This window comes from Meriones unguiculatus, chromosome 11, assembly GCF_030254825.1.
Source record: "Meriones unguiculatus strain TT.TT164.6M chromosome 11, Bangor_MerUng_6.1, whole genome shotgun sequence".
NCBI lineage: Eukaryota > Metazoa > Chordata > Mammalia > Rodentia > Muridae > Meriones > Meriones unguiculatus.
In genome coordinates, this window is record NC_083359.1 from 12,838,895 (window position 1) to 12,855,429 (window position 16,535).

At 49.5% G+C, this 16,535-nt stretch overlaps 1 protein-coding gene across 3 annotated transcripts; it reads right to left on the reverse strand.

Moving 5' to 3' along the window:
• Window positions 1-201: 201 nt before the first annotated feature.
• On the reverse strand, window positions 202-14,915 carry Sh3bp5l (SH3 binding domain protein 5 like). 3 transcript variants are annotated; one of them, XM_021643264.2, is made up of 7 exons: window positions 14,781-14,915; window positions 13,717-14,323; window positions 8,088-8,150; window positions 7,810-7,938; window positions 3,759-3,920; window positions 2,465-2,638; window positions 202-2,011 (listed from the first exon to the last, which is right to left on the reverse strand). In XM_021643264.2, the coding sequence occupies exons 2-7, from the start codon at window positions 13,897-13,899 to the stop codon at window positions 1,544-1,546; spliced, it is 1,179 nt and encodes a 392-aa protein (XP_021498939.1). In that variant the 5' UTR covers window positions 13,900-14,323; window positions 14,781-14,915; the 3' UTR covers window positions 202-1,543. The 3 variants fall into 3 exon arrangements, with proteins under 3 accessions (XP_021498939.1, XP_021498938.1, XP_060219643.1); XM_021643263.2 differs by having other exon boundaries at window positions 14,791-14,902; XM_060363660.1 differs by lacking the exon at window positions 14,781-14,915 and adding an exon at window positions 10,828-10,909 and having other exon boundaries at window positions 13,717-13,853.
• Window positions 14,916-16,535: the final 1,620 nt, after the last annotated feature.

Consider the following 16,535-nt stretch of genomic DNA (forward strand, 5'->3'; position numbering starts at 1 on the left):
GCCAGCCCGCCCCACGCACTCATTACTGCACAACACGCCCTTCTGGGCACTGGCTCCCCAGCCTTGTCCACTTAGCTTGTATGTGACCATCCAAGCTGGCGCCTCTGTCCCCTCTTCTCAGTTGGTGGGTACCATCTTGAGTGCAGTCGGGAGAGCCCCCATTTACCCTTACTTCTCCTTTCCACAGAGAGTAAACATCGCTGTTACATAAACTATTTTATTTAAATAAAACCAGGACTGACCCTTCCCCACACACACCAGCACATGCACTCGCACAATCATGTCCTCCTCGTATCTGTTCTTCCAGAACAGCCACCTCAAACCCTGCAGGTTCTCATTGTGACCATCCTCAAACCTGAAATTGGGAGATCCCATGCGAGACATGGGCGCTGTGCTCCCAGTGCTGGGCAGGTGCTCTCCCCGTCCTCCTGGTAGGACAGGAGGTCAGCTCTCCAAGGCACCCAGATCTGGTGTGGCTTCCCTTCCGGCAACACAGGAGCACCAGCACTCAGAGCTTCTCTTTTGAGGCTGGTGCTCCTCACTCCAGGTCAACAACTCCCACACAAGAAGGGCAGCTCTGCAGCCATGCTTAAAGGGCTCTGCAAAGGTTCCTGGAGTAGGTACTATCTGGCGTGAGGAAGAGTGATAGAGAGCAACTGAGCACCAAGTTCCCTAATGCCACCCTGTCGGAGGGTGCCAAGCTCCAGTTCAACCTCTACCAAGAAAAAGCAAGCCCAGTGCCACACGTGGGGGAAGAAGGAGGGCAGGGTTTCAGCCTTGAGAATCGGACATCTCTAGCCTCCAGCATAGATCCCACCAGGGATGCAAATGCACTAGCACCTTGGCAATGATAAGGGCTCAGCCCAACTGGAAAAACTCCACACAGACTGGCCGTTTGGACTTAGCCCCTGACCCGTGTTGACAGCAGGCTTGATTCCCCAACCTGACACTGAATTAGGGACAAACAGCACAGCAGCTAAGGTCACAAGGGGCGCACTGACAGAAGGTGGTGTCTTCCAGAGGCACATGGACATTTTACACATTGCTCACAGGCAGGGTGGGACAGAAGGACAAGAGCACAGGCTGCTGGAACTCAGCAGCATGTCTGGGACACCCTGGGGAGCTGCCTTCCAAGAAGACAGGGCCAGGACTCAAGCGTGAGTGCCTGTCCAACCACTTCTGGGCTAGGATACTCATGTTCTCACATGATCTCCTGAGTCTTCTAGACCAAGTTCCCTGAGGGGAAAAGCCAGACAGATAGAAGTCAGGTTGGAAGGGGAAAGCAGAGAGACTCAAGTGCCAGCAAGGGGAAGAGGAGACAAGGCCAGAGGGCAAGCCTTCCAGGTGGGTAAGGCGAAGAGAGAGCTGCCTCCTGAGAGAAGGAACTGTGAGAAAGCTATGGACACAGGGGCTAAGACACAGCCGACCTTGCCCAGGGAAGGCTGCAGGCCAGGATCTGGGGCAGACAGGACTCAAGGAGGAGGAAAGGCCTGTGGGGCCCTGATTGCCCATGGTAGAAATCAAAGCAGCTCTGGCCACAGAGCTACAGGCTGACACTGCGCTGGTGCCGGCCCCCTCGAACTCCACCATCGCTTCCCCGGCGACCCCGGCTCTGGGGTCCCAGCTCTTGGCCATCTAGGCTGGCATGGTCCGAGAGGCCACGCAGGTGCTCCACTGAGTCACACTTCTGCAGGTCAGAGGCCACAGTGCGCAGACTCAACAGGCTCAGAGTGTCCGTATCTGGGCCTGCGCCAGGCCCAAGGCTGCTGCCCTCTTCCAGGGCCCCGCCCTCTGCCCCTTCAATCCCACTGTCCCCATCCTCAATGCCCTCAGGTCCAGCTTCAGCCCCGACAGGGGAGGATCGCCGGGGGCCCAGGGGGTGAAGGGGCAAGCCCCGGCGCCGGGCATGAATCTGCTCGCTGATCTGCTCCAGGTTACGCAGGGCCACCGAGTAGCGGGTCTTGGCCTGTGCCACCTGCTGCTCCAGTTCTGTCACCTTGGCCTTGTGCTCCTGCAGAGGGAGATGGTTAACTCATGAGATGTCTTCCGATCCCACTCAGCACTCTCCCCTGAGCCCTCCCTAGAGCCCCTAGAGCCCTCCGCACCTCTGAACTGCGATACCCTTTCAAGTCCTACTGTACCCTCTAAATGTCCCTCCTCACATGAGCCCCCGCAGCCTTCCTCCCAGATCTTCACCCCATTGGCTCCCATTGAATCCCCTTATTCTCTACTCCTCTCCATCTGGCTGGTTCTCCCCCATTCCCAGCTCCCATCACTTCTCACTTTCCTCGGCTTCTTGATCAATGTTCTCTACCAGCACAAACCACTCACACCTGCCTCCCACTCCTACAGGGTCACTGTGAGCACATGCTAGGGCACCGGCTGGGCCGGCAAGGTTTCCCAACACTGACCAAAGAAACACACCAGCCCTCTCTCTGCCTGCCCATTCTCCCCGCTTAGCTACCTCCAGGATTTGGCTGAACTGGGCCTTGAGCTCGAAGTACGGGCGGCTCTTGCCAATGGCCCGCCGGAGGGTCTTCTGCAGGGCCTGGACCCGAGCCTCAGCCTGCTGGCACAGCCGCGTCACACGCTGGTGCTCCCGTTCACCCCGAAGACGCTCTTCCTCGGCCTCGTTCACCTGGCCCAGGTTGGGAGGGGGACACACATCAGTGAGCTGGCACACGTCCCTGGAATCAGCCCTAGGCTGCCCTGGGGGAACCTGCACAGGAATGTCTCTGCAAAGCCCTCCCCCACCCCCGCTGTCTCCAGAGTGAGACAGATAGGGATTCAGGGGCAGTGAGAGCTTCTTACCATCTCTTTGCGACACAGACCTCAAGCACACCCTCTCTAAACACCTCTCCCCCCGCCCCCGCCCCCGCCATGGTCTTGCCTATCATCACCTCTATGACCTGACCCTCAGCTCTGCTGATACCATGGAAGGATACCTTCCACAGCCAGCTCAGTCCCTAAGCATGGCTGAGTGCCCTCAAGCACACTCCAGCTGTGCAGCTACCACAGTCCTGAGGGACCCCTCAGCGACAATGGCGATGGGTCAGGGACAGGAGGCACTGCCTATGGAGAGCCACAGAGGCATGCTGGGATGGCCTAGTGTCCATACCCTCCCTATCTGTGTGTAGCCCGGAACAGGGGATGAATGAAGGCTTCAGCTACCTTGTCTCCCAGAACCAGCCAGGCTGATGGGCGCCCCCATCCCGTAGGTTACCCACCCACCACAGCTTCAATGACCTTTCTCTCACTGCACTCATTTCATGAGGACCACAAGAAGACCAAGTGTCTTGCCTGGGCATTCAAAGAACTAAAAGACAGTCACTAGCCAGGAGCTGCTGCACGCCCTGCACATGCTGAAGGGGGCAGGTGGAGCCAGGCCAGGGCCCCATTCCAGGCTACTTTAGGAGCTTGGAAATGGCAGAACATACACTGGCGGAACAGTTTCTGGAGACAGGAACAGGGAATCACACAGGTAAACCCAACATGTGGGTGCTGCCAGAGCCACTGCCTGGGAGGAGCTCATGGGCCAGCCCCACCCAGAAGGAACAGGATCGTAGAGGAGGCATTCTAAGAGAAATGGAATCATGGAAGCTCTGGGGGCCAAGCAGGGCAGAGGCTGGACAGGCTCCACCATAAAGGAAACCAAAGCTGAGGAAAGGTTGGAGCAGGAGAGAAAAAGAGGTGAAGAGGTTAGGTGAAGGAACAGCAAAGGGAGCAGTGAAGGGGACCTGCAGGCAGCACCCCCTTACCTTACAGGTAGCATGGTTGAGCATCTCCTGCCATGTAGGGTCCAGTCGATTTTTGTCAGCCATGACACCCTGCTCAGCCACAAAGACCATCTCTCGGGCAGCATTGTGCATGCTCACAGCCCGCTCATACCGCAATGCTGCCTTCTGTGTCTCCTGCTGGGCCTGTGGGGAGAGGGCCATTAGGACGGGGAGCCCTGGGGGGCCCCAGTCACCCATGAGATCCTCAAAGGGGTAAGGACAAGAAAAAGAGGAAGGCCCACTTAGAATATCAGCTTCAGTTCCCAAACCACACTAAGGGTAGATGCCACCAAAGCAATAGTCTACAGATTAGAAAAAGAAATGTGGAAATAAATATTAAGAAGAAAGATAATGTTAGTGCACGGTGGCCACATGAAATCTAGCCAGACTCAACATATACATATACATGCACATAAAAACAAATATTTTTAAATAAAAATATTTGCATATATCAGGTTATATATATCTACATATATATACATAGACATATATACGATGCTTATCAAATTTACATGAATTTGATAACAGATAACCCTGTTTGGGTTAGACTGCCATCTCTAAGGTATATTATTGTTAAGTTTCTAACCCAGGACAAGCGGCTGAGCTGCCTAGTTAACATACCGAACAAGGCTGACCTGGTCTCCAGGTCCTCCAACATCGTTCAGTCGCTACCTGTTACAGGTTATGGCTGGCATACGCCTGCCCTCTACCCTGAACTTTCCAGCCCAGGGGCTCGGCTGCCCTTCCCCAGAGGCTCGTCTCTATATAATCCAGACACTTTCGTTAGTTGCTCCTTTTCTGCCTTTGGTCTCCTGGCTGCTACACCTGGTTCTCCTCTCTCTCCCTTGCCCTCTTCTCCTCACACAGCTCAGGGTCATGACCACTTTGGACTCTCCCAAATGTGTCTGCCTCTGTCTATGCTCTCCCACATAGCTATAATAAACTTTCTCCTCCACTGTAGCTAGGAGAAGTCATGTCCTTTCCTTTTAATTTCTTTTTTTCATTCAATTATGTATAGGCACATACTCCAAATCTGAAAATCTAAAATATTTAGCCCAAAATTAAGATAAAGACAAATTCTAAGCTCATTGGCTAAGATCAAGTACAGTATCTGTAATCATTTAACATCTGATCCATCCTCTACCCAAAATTAGAATAAGGGATATTCAACCTGTACTAGACAAGCAAAAACCTGGAAGGAATCCCAAGCTTCCAGTTACAGGAAACTGACTAAAAGAGTATGTCTTACAAATGGGAATAGCTTAGCTGGGCATGATGCCACACACCTTTAATCCCAGCATTTCAGAGGCAGAGGTAGGTGGAACTCTGCAAGATCAAAGCCAGACTGAGCTACATAACAATCTCCAGGACAGCCATGACTACATGGAGAAACCCTGTCAAAAGAAAGGAAGGAAGGAAGGAAGGAAGGAAGGAAGGAAGGAAGGAAGGAAGGAAGGAAGGAAGGAAGGAAGGAAGGAAGGAAGGAAAAAAGAAAGAAGAGACAGAGAAAAAAATGGTCACTGCATTTTTAAAGTATGACAAGGGGCTAGGGGTGTGACTCGGTAGCAAAGCACTTCTTAAAGACTGAGCCATCTCTTCAGCCCCACAAAGCACTTCGTTACCAGAAGGTGGCTGGCTACAGCTTCAGCATTATGTCATAACATACTTACACAGATACCATGAAGGAACAAAGATAGTACATATTTTTGTAGAATAGATAAGAAAATGGTTTTTTAAAAAAACAGAAATAGAAGTAAGGGAAAGCATGCCTATTTAGCTGTCAAAGCACAAGCAGAAACATACTCATGGCAACTAACAGACTGGCTTTTAGAGCTGGTAAGAACAAACACTGGCACATACAGGGTTAAGCAGCCACAGGAATCTGTTCAAGGACTTTGAGATCTTCGAGTTCTGCATGTGTACATGTTTTTTAAAAAAAATCAGACTGCTCATATAACTTCATCAGTCTCCTGCACATCTCTAAAAACAGGAACAATTTGCACATTTGACGAAGTGATTGTCATAAATTGCCAGGTCAAAGTTTTTCTTCTAGGTTGAGGGATAAATGAGATGTTTACACAATACTGTAGAGACAACTCTAACAAACTTGGCAGGATCAATAAAATATACAAACTCAGGAAGAAACAGGTGTAAAATTCCTGAGCCAAGAGTCTGTTCATGTGTTTGCTTTCAAATGGATTATATTATTAATTTATATTTCATTTAAAGTTAAACCTATCATATATGCAAATTTTAAAAATATCTGGAAAGCAAAGGAATGGGCTGCTGAGAGGGATGGGAGGAAAACGTTCTTTCTCCCCCTTACTACTATTTCTAAATTTTGTTTAATTCATATACAATTAGAAGCTCTCTTTTGTCATCAAATTTAATTAGTTCAAATGAAAAACTCTGAAAAAATGCATGTTACTAAGAAGTGGCTCTCATAAGCAAAATGTGAGTGTAAAATGCCTAAGCTGGATAAAATTTGCAATGAAACTTGAATTATGAGTAATAATATGCTAATAATACATACCTAATTTGATAATATAATGTAGAAGCCACACTGATTACATATTTAGCGATAAACAAAGAACAATTCCAGTAATAATAGTAAATATTAATACAATTAAATGACAAAAAATATTAACCAAAACAGAATTACTGAGCCAGTATGTGGTGGCGCACGCCTTGAACCCCAACACGTAGGAGGCAGGCAGGCAGAGCTCTCTCAGTTTGAGACCAGCCTGGTCTAGACAGAGTCCTGGAACAGCCAGGGCTACAGAAAGAGGCCCTGTCTCAAACAGAGAGAAACAGAGAGAATATGAATGTCACAGTGGACATACTAGATACACCTAAATACTTAAACACAGAAGACATCTACACATCAGCAGGTGAAGCCTGCGGGAGGAACTCAGCAGTAGAGTTCCTGTCTTCCCAGCACCCTGGGATTTGATCCAGCCCAGGAGAAGAGAGGGGAGGGGAGGACAGGAGAGGTAGTGAAGAGGAAGAAACAGGAGAAAGATAGAAAGAATGAGGCATTAGTGGGACTGAACAAATTATTCTAGACAGGATACAATGTCTCCACCCAGCCATTTCTTGATCGTGAAACCATTTTCTTACATTTTATGTACTTATTGTGTGTATGTGCATGTATCTGTGTTTCAGCACAAATGCCACACCGTGTGTGTGCGGGTCGGCAGGCAATACACAGGAGGCAGCTCTCTTCTTTCACCACGTGGATCCCAGTGAAGGAACCCAGGTCATCAGGCAGGAGGTGCTTTTACCCACTGAGGCATCTTACTAAGGCATCTTAATGGCTCTGTGACCATTTCCTACAACTTCAAGAACCTCCTCACGGGGCACATTGGTGCACACCTATTATCCCAGACAGAGGCAGGCAGATGTCTGTGAGTTCGAGACCATCCTGGTCTATAAAGCAAGTCCAGGACAGCCAAGGCTACGCAGAGAAACCCTGCCTCAAAAACGCTGAAAAACAAAACAACAACAAAAACACCTCCTCAACTCACAGGCTATTCAGAGCATGGCCATGCCCTTAAGTATGGTGTTTTATTTCCCATTCCAAGAGACTAAAGAGTCCAGAGACAGACCTTGCATGAAGGCCTCCCTGATTATAGGTCAAACTGCCCTACTTAGTTCTGACAACTTGACACAGCCTAGAGTCACCAGAAAAGGGAATCTCAGCTGAGGGGATGCCCAGACGGACTGGCCTGTAGGCATGTTTATGGCAGATTGTCTCGACTGTTTAACTATTAATATAAAAGGGCCCAGCCCACTACGAGTGGCACCATTCCCTCGGCAGGTGGTCCTGGGCTACAGGGGAGGCTGGCAGAGCGTAAGCCTTCAGGTGAGCCAGCAAGCAGGGCTCCTCCACGGTTCTCGGGTCCCTGCCCTGACATCTATCAGTGATGCACTGATCTTGAAGTGTAAGTCCCATAAACCCTTTCCTCCCCTAAGGTACTTTGGTACTTGCCACAGCAACAGAAATAAAACTAGAACACAAGCTTAAGCGTACCTCCTTAGCCAGTCGCCGAGCCTCGTAGTAGGGCCGGGCCTTCTCAATACAGCTCCCCAGGTGAGAGCCCTGCGTGTTAAGCTTCCTCGCTGACTCCTGCAGGATCCTCCGATACGTGGTCCTGGCCTCCTGGCAAGGAATATGGAAAGCAGGCACACAGGGCTCAGAACCTCATTTCTCAGGCACACCCCTTCCTCTACCACTGTCTCGATCTAGGAAGACACAAACAGAGACATCTCCAGAGACCAGCCCGTGGTGGTGAGGAAACAGACACTCACGTCCAGCTGCAGCTCCACCTGGTTGATCTCCTCACTAGCCTGGTTCAGGTGCTCCAGCTCCTCCTGCCAAAGAAGGGCGTGAGTTACAACAGGAGGAAACAGCCTCGAGTGCTACGTTGGGTAGGGAGGAAAAACAGAGAGAAAGTACCAGCAGACAGGGAAACAAAGTGAGTCACTTGGAAAAGGCATAAGAAATGCAGGAGGGACTGTCCCAATGGCATCCTGTCTAGGCCAGAGGACAGTGTCATGTAATCTTCATAGTTCCACGGAGCTGAGCAGGCACAGCCCTGACGCAAGGATGAGGAACTCCAGTTCAGGGAAGGCAGCTGCCATGCACACAGCAAGGTGGCAGTGAGCCTCCCTCTCCACCAGAATGCACCATTTCCTCTCCATGAGGGAAGGTTCTTAGGATATGAATGATTCTCCTCCCTGGGCCAGGAGGGCCACTCATTCAGCACATGCTTCCTGCATACTCACTGCTCAGTACTTTGAGAAAAACGTGGAACACAGGGACTAAAGAGATGGATCAGAAGCTAAGACTACTTGTTGCTCCTGCAGAGGAACCAGGTTCGGTTCCCTGCGCCCACATGATAGTTCACACCCATATGTAATTCCAGGGGATCCAATGTCCTCTTCTGGCCTCCAAGGGCACTGCATGTACATGGTTCACATACGTGCACGCAGGCAGAACACATACATAAGAGAAATAAATCTTAAAAGGGAATGTAGAGCCCAGCACATACAGAGGTGGTGACTCCCATCACTGAGCAAGAGGCTCTTGGCAGCAATACATTGTGTGAAGATGGGTACAGGTTCCCATAGGCAGCAAGGCTACCTACCTGGGTCGGGGAAGGCAGAGGAAGGTGCCTGGAGCATATCATCCTAGCAAGAAGGCAAAGGAGAGCAAGAGTTCCGGGGGGAGACAAGTGAGACCAGTGAGACAGTGGCACCAAAGCAAGGACAGAAAATAGAAGACAATGGCAAAGGGAGTCCCCAGGGCCAGGGTCTGACAGCGTAAGTCTGAACAACAAAAGGAAAGCTTGGAGGAACCACAGAAACAAAAGTAAAAGCTATTGTTGTGTTCCAGGTGGGAGAAGAGAGGAAAGATGCCGACCTTCTCCCTCCACCCCCACCCCCACCCCCACCCCTGGGAAATGCAGGACACAGAAGTACAGGGCTTGGTGGATGATCAAGATAAACACCAGGTAAGGGGTCCAAGAGGTTTTGTGAACAACAGAATCCCAGGTCCCATCCAATATAGTATAACGTTTCTTATCAATTTTTTTTAAACTATGAATATGGGGAAGGAGTACACGTGGATGCAGGTGCTTGCAGAGGCCAGGAACATCATACCCCCATGGACCTGGAGTTACCAGTGATCATGGGCTGAACAATGTGGGTGCTGGGAACTTAACTCAGGTCCCTGTAAGAGCAGCTCTTAACCACTGAGTCATCTCAGAAGCCCCTAGTGCAATGATCTTGTAAGTGGCAAGGAGGAGTCTCCAGGAAAAGTCACTGAACATGCTAGTTTAATGTCTCGTTGGTCCCTAGGCCTGAGAGAAAAGCATGGAATCACCCTAGACCTTTCAGCGATGTGGCCGGGAGCTGAAAAGGGTGCTGGCCACAAGTCATTCTCCCTTGCCTAATAAAGTGCATCCAATCCCAGATCCTGCCGATCTAAGAATACTCCTGAGAGTGCTGGGCTGCGCCACGGGCTCTGCATCTGGAAAGGCTGGGTACTTAGCTACAGGTTCCTCAGGGTAGGTGCTCGGTGCCAGGCTCTGCCTCCACCAGCCCAGTCTGCCCGCTGCTCATCCAGGACAGGCATTAGACAGAAACACCACCATCCGGCCCCATCTGTATAGATGTGACGCTGGCTCCCATTCACCTCACTTGGCCCTTCCAGCAACCTGGTGAGGGGAGTTGGGCTGGAATGAAAGATCTCACTGATTTCTATAATATAGACACATGAGTGCACAGTTTGAAAAAGATACATAAAACTAAAAGTACAGGAAACTGTTCCCATGCATCCAGTAAAATAAAAATACTACAAATGCAGAGACCTACAATGGAACTAGGAACAAGCATGTGAACCTGTGTGTAGCCTACCTCAGAAGAGCCATGATCTGGCTGAGTCTTCCCACAGCCAGTCACAGAACAGTGTTGTGAACTCACATGGAACGGCTCATTTCCCACAAGCTGTTCTTTAAAACCCTGTGAGCCTCCTGGCTCAGCGTTCCATAGTGCTGAGATTAAAAATGTGCGCCACCATCGCCTGGCAGTGGTGGCGCATGTCTTTAATCCCAGCGCTCAAGAGGCAAAAGCCGGGAGACCTCTGTGAGTATGAGGCCATCCTGATCTAAAGCGTGAGTTCCAGGACAGCCAGGGCTACACAGAGAAACCCTGTCTCAAAACAACAAAACTGCACCACCACACTCAGCTATCAACCTTACCTTTAAAAAGCAAAAAAAAAAAAAAAAAAAAAAAAAAAATAGGGCTGGCATGGTGGCTCAAGCTTTTAATCCCAGCACTTGGAAGGCAGAGGCAGACAGGTCTCTGTGAGCTCAAGACCAGCCTGGCCTACATAGCAAGTTCCAGGACAGTCAGGGATACAGAGTAAAACTCTGTGCCGTTGTTTTGTTGTTGTTGTTATTGTTTTTGTTTTTGTCTTTTAGGTTAAACATAGAAACTAGCATCTCAATGGAACCCCTTGCAATTAAAAAGAAAAAAATTAAAATACCTGCTGTCAATTATAGTGGCACCCACTTGTAACCCCAACACTTGGCAAGCTCGGGCAGAGAGATTGTGAGTTCCAGGTCAGCCTGAACAAAAAACAAAAAATGAAAAAGCCTGTTGCTAGATCAACCTAATGCTCACAAAGCTCTAACAGGACAAACAGAAGCCCCCCCGTGGACTGACGAACATGGTTAAGCAGGGAGAAGCAGCCAGACTGAAGCATCTTGGGAAGGGCATAATGGGAAGTCACTGAGCATCCAAAATGCTGTTGTGGACAATCAGCAGCACATTCCATTTGGCCTGTTCCACCAGGAACTCCTGGCACTCAGCGAAAATGGAATTCAGGGAGGACAGTCTGAGTCAGCATGCTTCATCTGTCAGAAAGCCAGCAGCCAGCAGGAGGATGACCTTCTTGAGGTACTCTGGGTGCATTCCCAGAATGCCAGGCCACTGAGTCAAAGCATGAGTGCTTGACTACAAATGTTTCTGCTCCACCCTTGGATGCTCCTAGTCCCCTTCCACAAATCACCAAAAAGTCCAAGCAGATGATGAAGTAAATAGGGCCAGGGTAATGATGACGAAAAAATATTTTTAAAACTCTCTAGTGGACTTTGATGGATCTGTTAATGGAGCCACATTAACTATGTTGAGAATCTAGAAAAACAGACACTCCCTGAAAGACCTGAAGCACGTTTTCAAGGCATGTGATATGGACCACTATCAACACTAAAATGAACTTCAAGCACACAGGAACTCACCTCCCCGGCACCCAGAACAATACAAATACACAAGGGCAAATGTTGTGATCGCCACCTCAGAACTAGGGGATTCCTCACATCAGGTTGCTTTTTCCAGACTTTAATCCCTGGTAAAGTGAGCTGGAGAGCCTGGATCTACCAGTGCCTGTGTCACAGGTGAGGCCGAACCTAAGCCTTCCCTGCCCGTGCGGCCTACAACACTACACTAAATGCAATGCCTGACAAGCGGGGCAAGGGTCTAGCTTGCCCCTCTAGTACCTATCATACTGCAAGCTCACCTTATGCATCCTCGGGACATCCCAATGCTCTCAGAGCTCATCTGACAGAAACCTGACAGCAGAAATGTCCTATCTGCACCCTCGCTACAGTACAGAACTGCATTTTTTTATTTTAACTGATTGCATTTACATAGCCACAAGTCTACCTCTTCAATCTACTGCCTTTGCCCACATGGTTACTGGAAAAATACACAGAACAAGAGGTTGATGAAAGAAACCAGGAGAGAAGGCTTTTCCAGAGCAAAACAAGGGGTGTCTCAGGGAGGTGCAAGAAACACAGTATACACCCTTCTCCTCAAGAAACAGAGCGACCTCCTTCCTACCCACTATCTAGAAAATTCTACCAAAGAAACAAGCAAAAGCATTGGTTAAAATAATAATAATAATTCTAGACCTGTGTGCACAGGGAATGAGAGCTGTGCAAATTATATAAACCCATTCCCTCATTCTACAGACAAACTAAGGTCAAAGAAGTTATCTTTCTCAAAAATCACACCATCATGGGGCTGAAGGGTTTTGACTATCCCAAGACTTTTTTTTTTTTTCAATGCATTCTCCCAGTGGAAGGCAAGTCTTCAGAACGGGTGAGAGAAGCTGAGTTGTTGTCAATGCAGCATCATGAAGCACAGCCGAAATAAATTACTGACTCATGCCAGAAAGGAATAGCTCACTGATGCTCCATTAGAAACATGCATACAGCCCAAGAGGAACCTCACCACACACACACACACACACACACACTCAAACCCACACACCAGCTCTGCTTTCTTTGCAATTCATTGGCATTACCTAGTAAGGGTTGTAGATCTCTGGAGAAGCCAAAGAACTCAAGCTTTAGGATGTTCTGGCTACCTAGGCTTTAAGTCACTTCCCCAATAACAGAATCCCAGAGAGAAAACCTACCTAAATGGTAGACTTGGGCTCCAAATATACAGACACATATTGGCCATTATATGGCCAAGAAACTTTCCTATTCAGTCCTCCTTAGACAGCACCCCAAAAAAACTAGATAACTCAGCTTTACCGATCCAGCTGTCTCCTCTACAATGCCCAGTCTCCCTACTATCTCTCACACAACGATCTCTCTGTCTCACCAACTAGACTGTACACATCCCATGACGGTAAGTTGTTCTGCCATTCTCTTGGTAAATCCCCATTTCCAAGAGCCAGGAATGTGTATTCAGGACTGATCACAACTGATATAAGTCTCTGCACTGTAAGAGACTTTCCGCTGAGCATGGTGGCGCCAGCCTTTAGCCCCAGAACTTGGGAGGCAGAAGCAGGCAGATCTGAGTTCTAGGCTACCCTAGTCTACATATCAAGTTCCAGGACAGCCAGGGCTACACAGAGAACCCTAAGAGAGAGACAGACAGACAGATGGAGGGAGGAAGGGAGATTTCCTTACGATGTTTTTCAAATACCTGAAAGGTTTCACAACTCAAACGATTCTGAGAGATACCACTGAGAAGGTAGAAAAAGGGGAAAAAAACTCCTCACCTAGCCTTAACACTGCCTCCCAGTCTCAGCCACCTCCTCTTCCCTCCAGTATAGGTCAGATATCTGAGCTAGCAATCCCTCTGCTTGTTCAGAACAATGGTTCTATGCCCAACCTAAAGTATAGTTTTATCCAACGCATACCCCAAGCACTCAGGCAGGGTCCCTGCTCTCTCATTAGCACTCCAGAAAGTTCTTTTAGCACCTGTCATACAAAACTTCAATGTTTTGTGGACATACCTGTTTCCCTTCCCCACCCCAGTCCCCTGTGAGAGAATAAGTCTAAGGCCTTGTTCATCTGACAGCTCTTCAGCAAACATGGAATTTCGGCTTCCCTCCCCTTCTTCCTCTTGGCCTTCTCACCTGTATCCTAGGATCCAGCTCTTCCTCCTCTCTAGGAGACAGTTTGGTCTCACTGCTGTTGCTTCCACTTCCTCCAGGCTCCTCTGCGACAGGGCTCCTGGGGACTTCATCCTCTACGACCTCTGGCCGCAGTTCCCCCTGTGGAGTTTCCCGGCCCCCTGGAGCCTTTTTGAAATCAGCCATGCTGGCTGGAAGAGGGCAGAGCCCTATGCACAAGAGAGGGCTGACATGCTGGGACCAGGGCCCCAGCTTGAGGCTTCCTGGGCTTTGGATGTCAAAGAGAAGGCTTTCTCTTCTCAAAGGCAGAAAAGAAGGGACACAGAGGAGCCTTCCGCTCGGTTAGAGGCTGAGATTCAAACTGTTGATGAGGTCCCTATAACTAAACCCTTGTCTTTGCAAAAGTTCTTTACACCCCCCCACAGGGAGTCCACCGAGAGACCCCAGCAGCAACAGCTCCAAATCAGGGAGCAAAGGGGGCCTGGATCCTGGGCCGAGGCCTGCGAAGAGGAGCACCATTCGGGAGGGCGGAGGCAAGCGCCTCCAGGCTGTGGTGGCAGATGGAGAGAAGGCTACGTCCGAGCAGAGGCTGAGATGCGCCTCGGGGGAGCTGCGGGGGTAAACAAAGGCCAAATTACATATGATGTCAGCATCAGAACCTCGGCCAGCAGACTCTTCCGAGTCCCGGGTCTCCGAAAGACACCACTGTATCCCCAGCATACACTCTGGTGGGACCAGTCCCCACCTCAACTTCTTTCCTCAGCCCCAAGGACTTCAGGTCCGACTTTGCACCGGTCCTGTTCCTCTCACTCCAGCCCCTCCACAGTCAGCACCTTCCAAACTTCCCTCTGAGTCCCACCCTCTCCTCCACACCCTTATTCTATCTTGCCCGTCCCCTCCACCCTGTCCGGCTCTGCAATTCACCTTCTATCCCCCAATCTCGCCTCTCCAGCCCTGAGGCCCATTAGAGCCTCCAGAATACAACCCCACACTCTTCCGCGGTCCCAAGGTCTTAATCCCAGCCATTCCATAAGAACAAGAGTAAAAATTCCCCTTCCCGGCTTTACCTCAGTTTACCTTGCAGTGCGGGGAGCGTCTAGGGAGCAAACAATCTTCCCCCTCCCTCCCCGCAACGAGACGGTCCAACCAAAAACGCCCCGGCGGAGAGGAAACGGAAATACGCCATCACGTAACAACTCTAGTCCTCGCCCTTCCTCTCTGACAAGCATTGCACTATGTAAACGCAACGCTCGGCGTGCTAGCTTTCAGTGTCCGTACAAGATGGCGCCACTCTGTGTCCAACGTCGCCTCTCTTAGCTTCCAATTCACCCAAAAACCAATGCTAAGTGAAATGAATGCATGAGTGTGATATTCTGAGGAAACCCACAGAGGATGATGGAGAGCCATAGTTCATCCTAACTAGAGAAATGCTAGCAATAGTGCCATAGCTGAGAGCGGCCATCTTGCTTTACGGCTCAGGGGCCGTGGCAGTAGACAGTCGCTGTCCGGCGTAAGCCAGAAGTGATGCTGTGGACTTCCGCTTTCGGCGGCTGCCGCTCTCTCGGGCTTGCGGTTTGCTAATGAAAACAAAAGTCGTTTTTCCAATTTTCGGCTTCAAGTAAGCCTGCGGACTCTAGTCGGGACAGGTGGGCGAGACCTGCAGCCGGCGCTATCTGTCCCTCTAAGTAGCTGGCCTCACTGGGCGCCAGCTATGTCGTGAATGCTGAGGACCTCCCTGTTAGCTCACTTTCCAAGATGGGAACGAGGAGGCTCGAACCTCGCCCAGTGTATCACTCCCTGTTCCATTAATAGGTGGTCTGGATGTCGCTGCTACGACATCATTGCATCTATGGCTATGCAGGATGGACCGAGGCCATGGGAAGAGCTGCAGGGTGGGGTGCTTGGGGTAAAAAGACCTGAGGGCCTTGGAACCTAATCAGGCTTTGACCTGGAGATGAAGCACACATCTGGGCCGAGTTCTCTTCCCACTGAGGTTCTGTCGAACACAGTCCGTGTTTGGTAAAGCGGTGAAGAAAAGATTTTTAGTCAAGAGCTGCATTCCTATTTTTGTAGGGGTCGTTAGGTGTTTTACGGGCGATGTGAATGAGAAATTACAGAGCTGGTCACTGTTGATACTATAAGGCCGGCGTGTTTCTAGTTGGCAATTATGTTAGTCTTCGTGTTAAGAAGTATTCCGTGGTTTGTTGAAGAACGATAAGGAAGACTATAAAGAATTGGTTCTCAACCTTCCTGATGCCGTGACCCTTTAATACAGTTTCCCATGTTGTGGTGACTCCCCAACCATAAAATTATTTCGTTGCTACTTCATAACTGCAATTTTACTACGTATGAATCTAATGTAAATATCTGAAATGCAGGATATTTGATATGTGACGCATCAAAGGGGTTGCAATCTGCAGGGTGAGAATCGCTGGTATAAGTGATTATGCAGCTAGATACAGGGGCCAGTACAGTGGAGGAGGGATTGAACTCCAACTGGAGTATAGATAAGGGGAAATTTATAGCCAAAGATCGGTGGATGAAAAACTGATAAGAAGGAAAAGAAGGATAAAGGGGGCTGGCTAAGCCAACCAAACTGGATTTTTGCTGAAGACAGCGCTGGAAGGCTTGTGTCTAGAATGGGAAGCCTGACATGCAGGATAGTGGCCTTGGTAAACTGACTTCACAAAGGCCTTGGCTAAAACTAGGTTTTACAAGATAGTGTACAGGTAGGCTTGGAAAAGGGCTCAGAAGCCTGACTAAAGTTAGACCAAAGAATCTTTTCCTTGTCTCTCCAAGACTAGGAGATGAAAGCTCTTGTC

Bases quoted from the DNA above. Each gene is read 5' to 3' on its own strand.
- Sh3bp5l (XM_021643264.2), bottom strand. From the start codon at position 13,899: ATGGCTGATTTCAAAAAGGCTCCAGGGGGCCGGGAAACTCCACAGGGG. The intron at 8,151-13,716 runs GTGAGAAGGCCA...CTTCTTTGGCAG, and splicing joins AGCTGGATCCTAGGATACAG to GAGGAGCTGGAGCACCTGAA. The intron at 2,639-3,758 runs GTAAGGGGGTGC...AACCTGGGCCAG, and splicing joins TCAACCATGCTACCTGTAAG to GTGAACGAGGCCGAGGAAGA.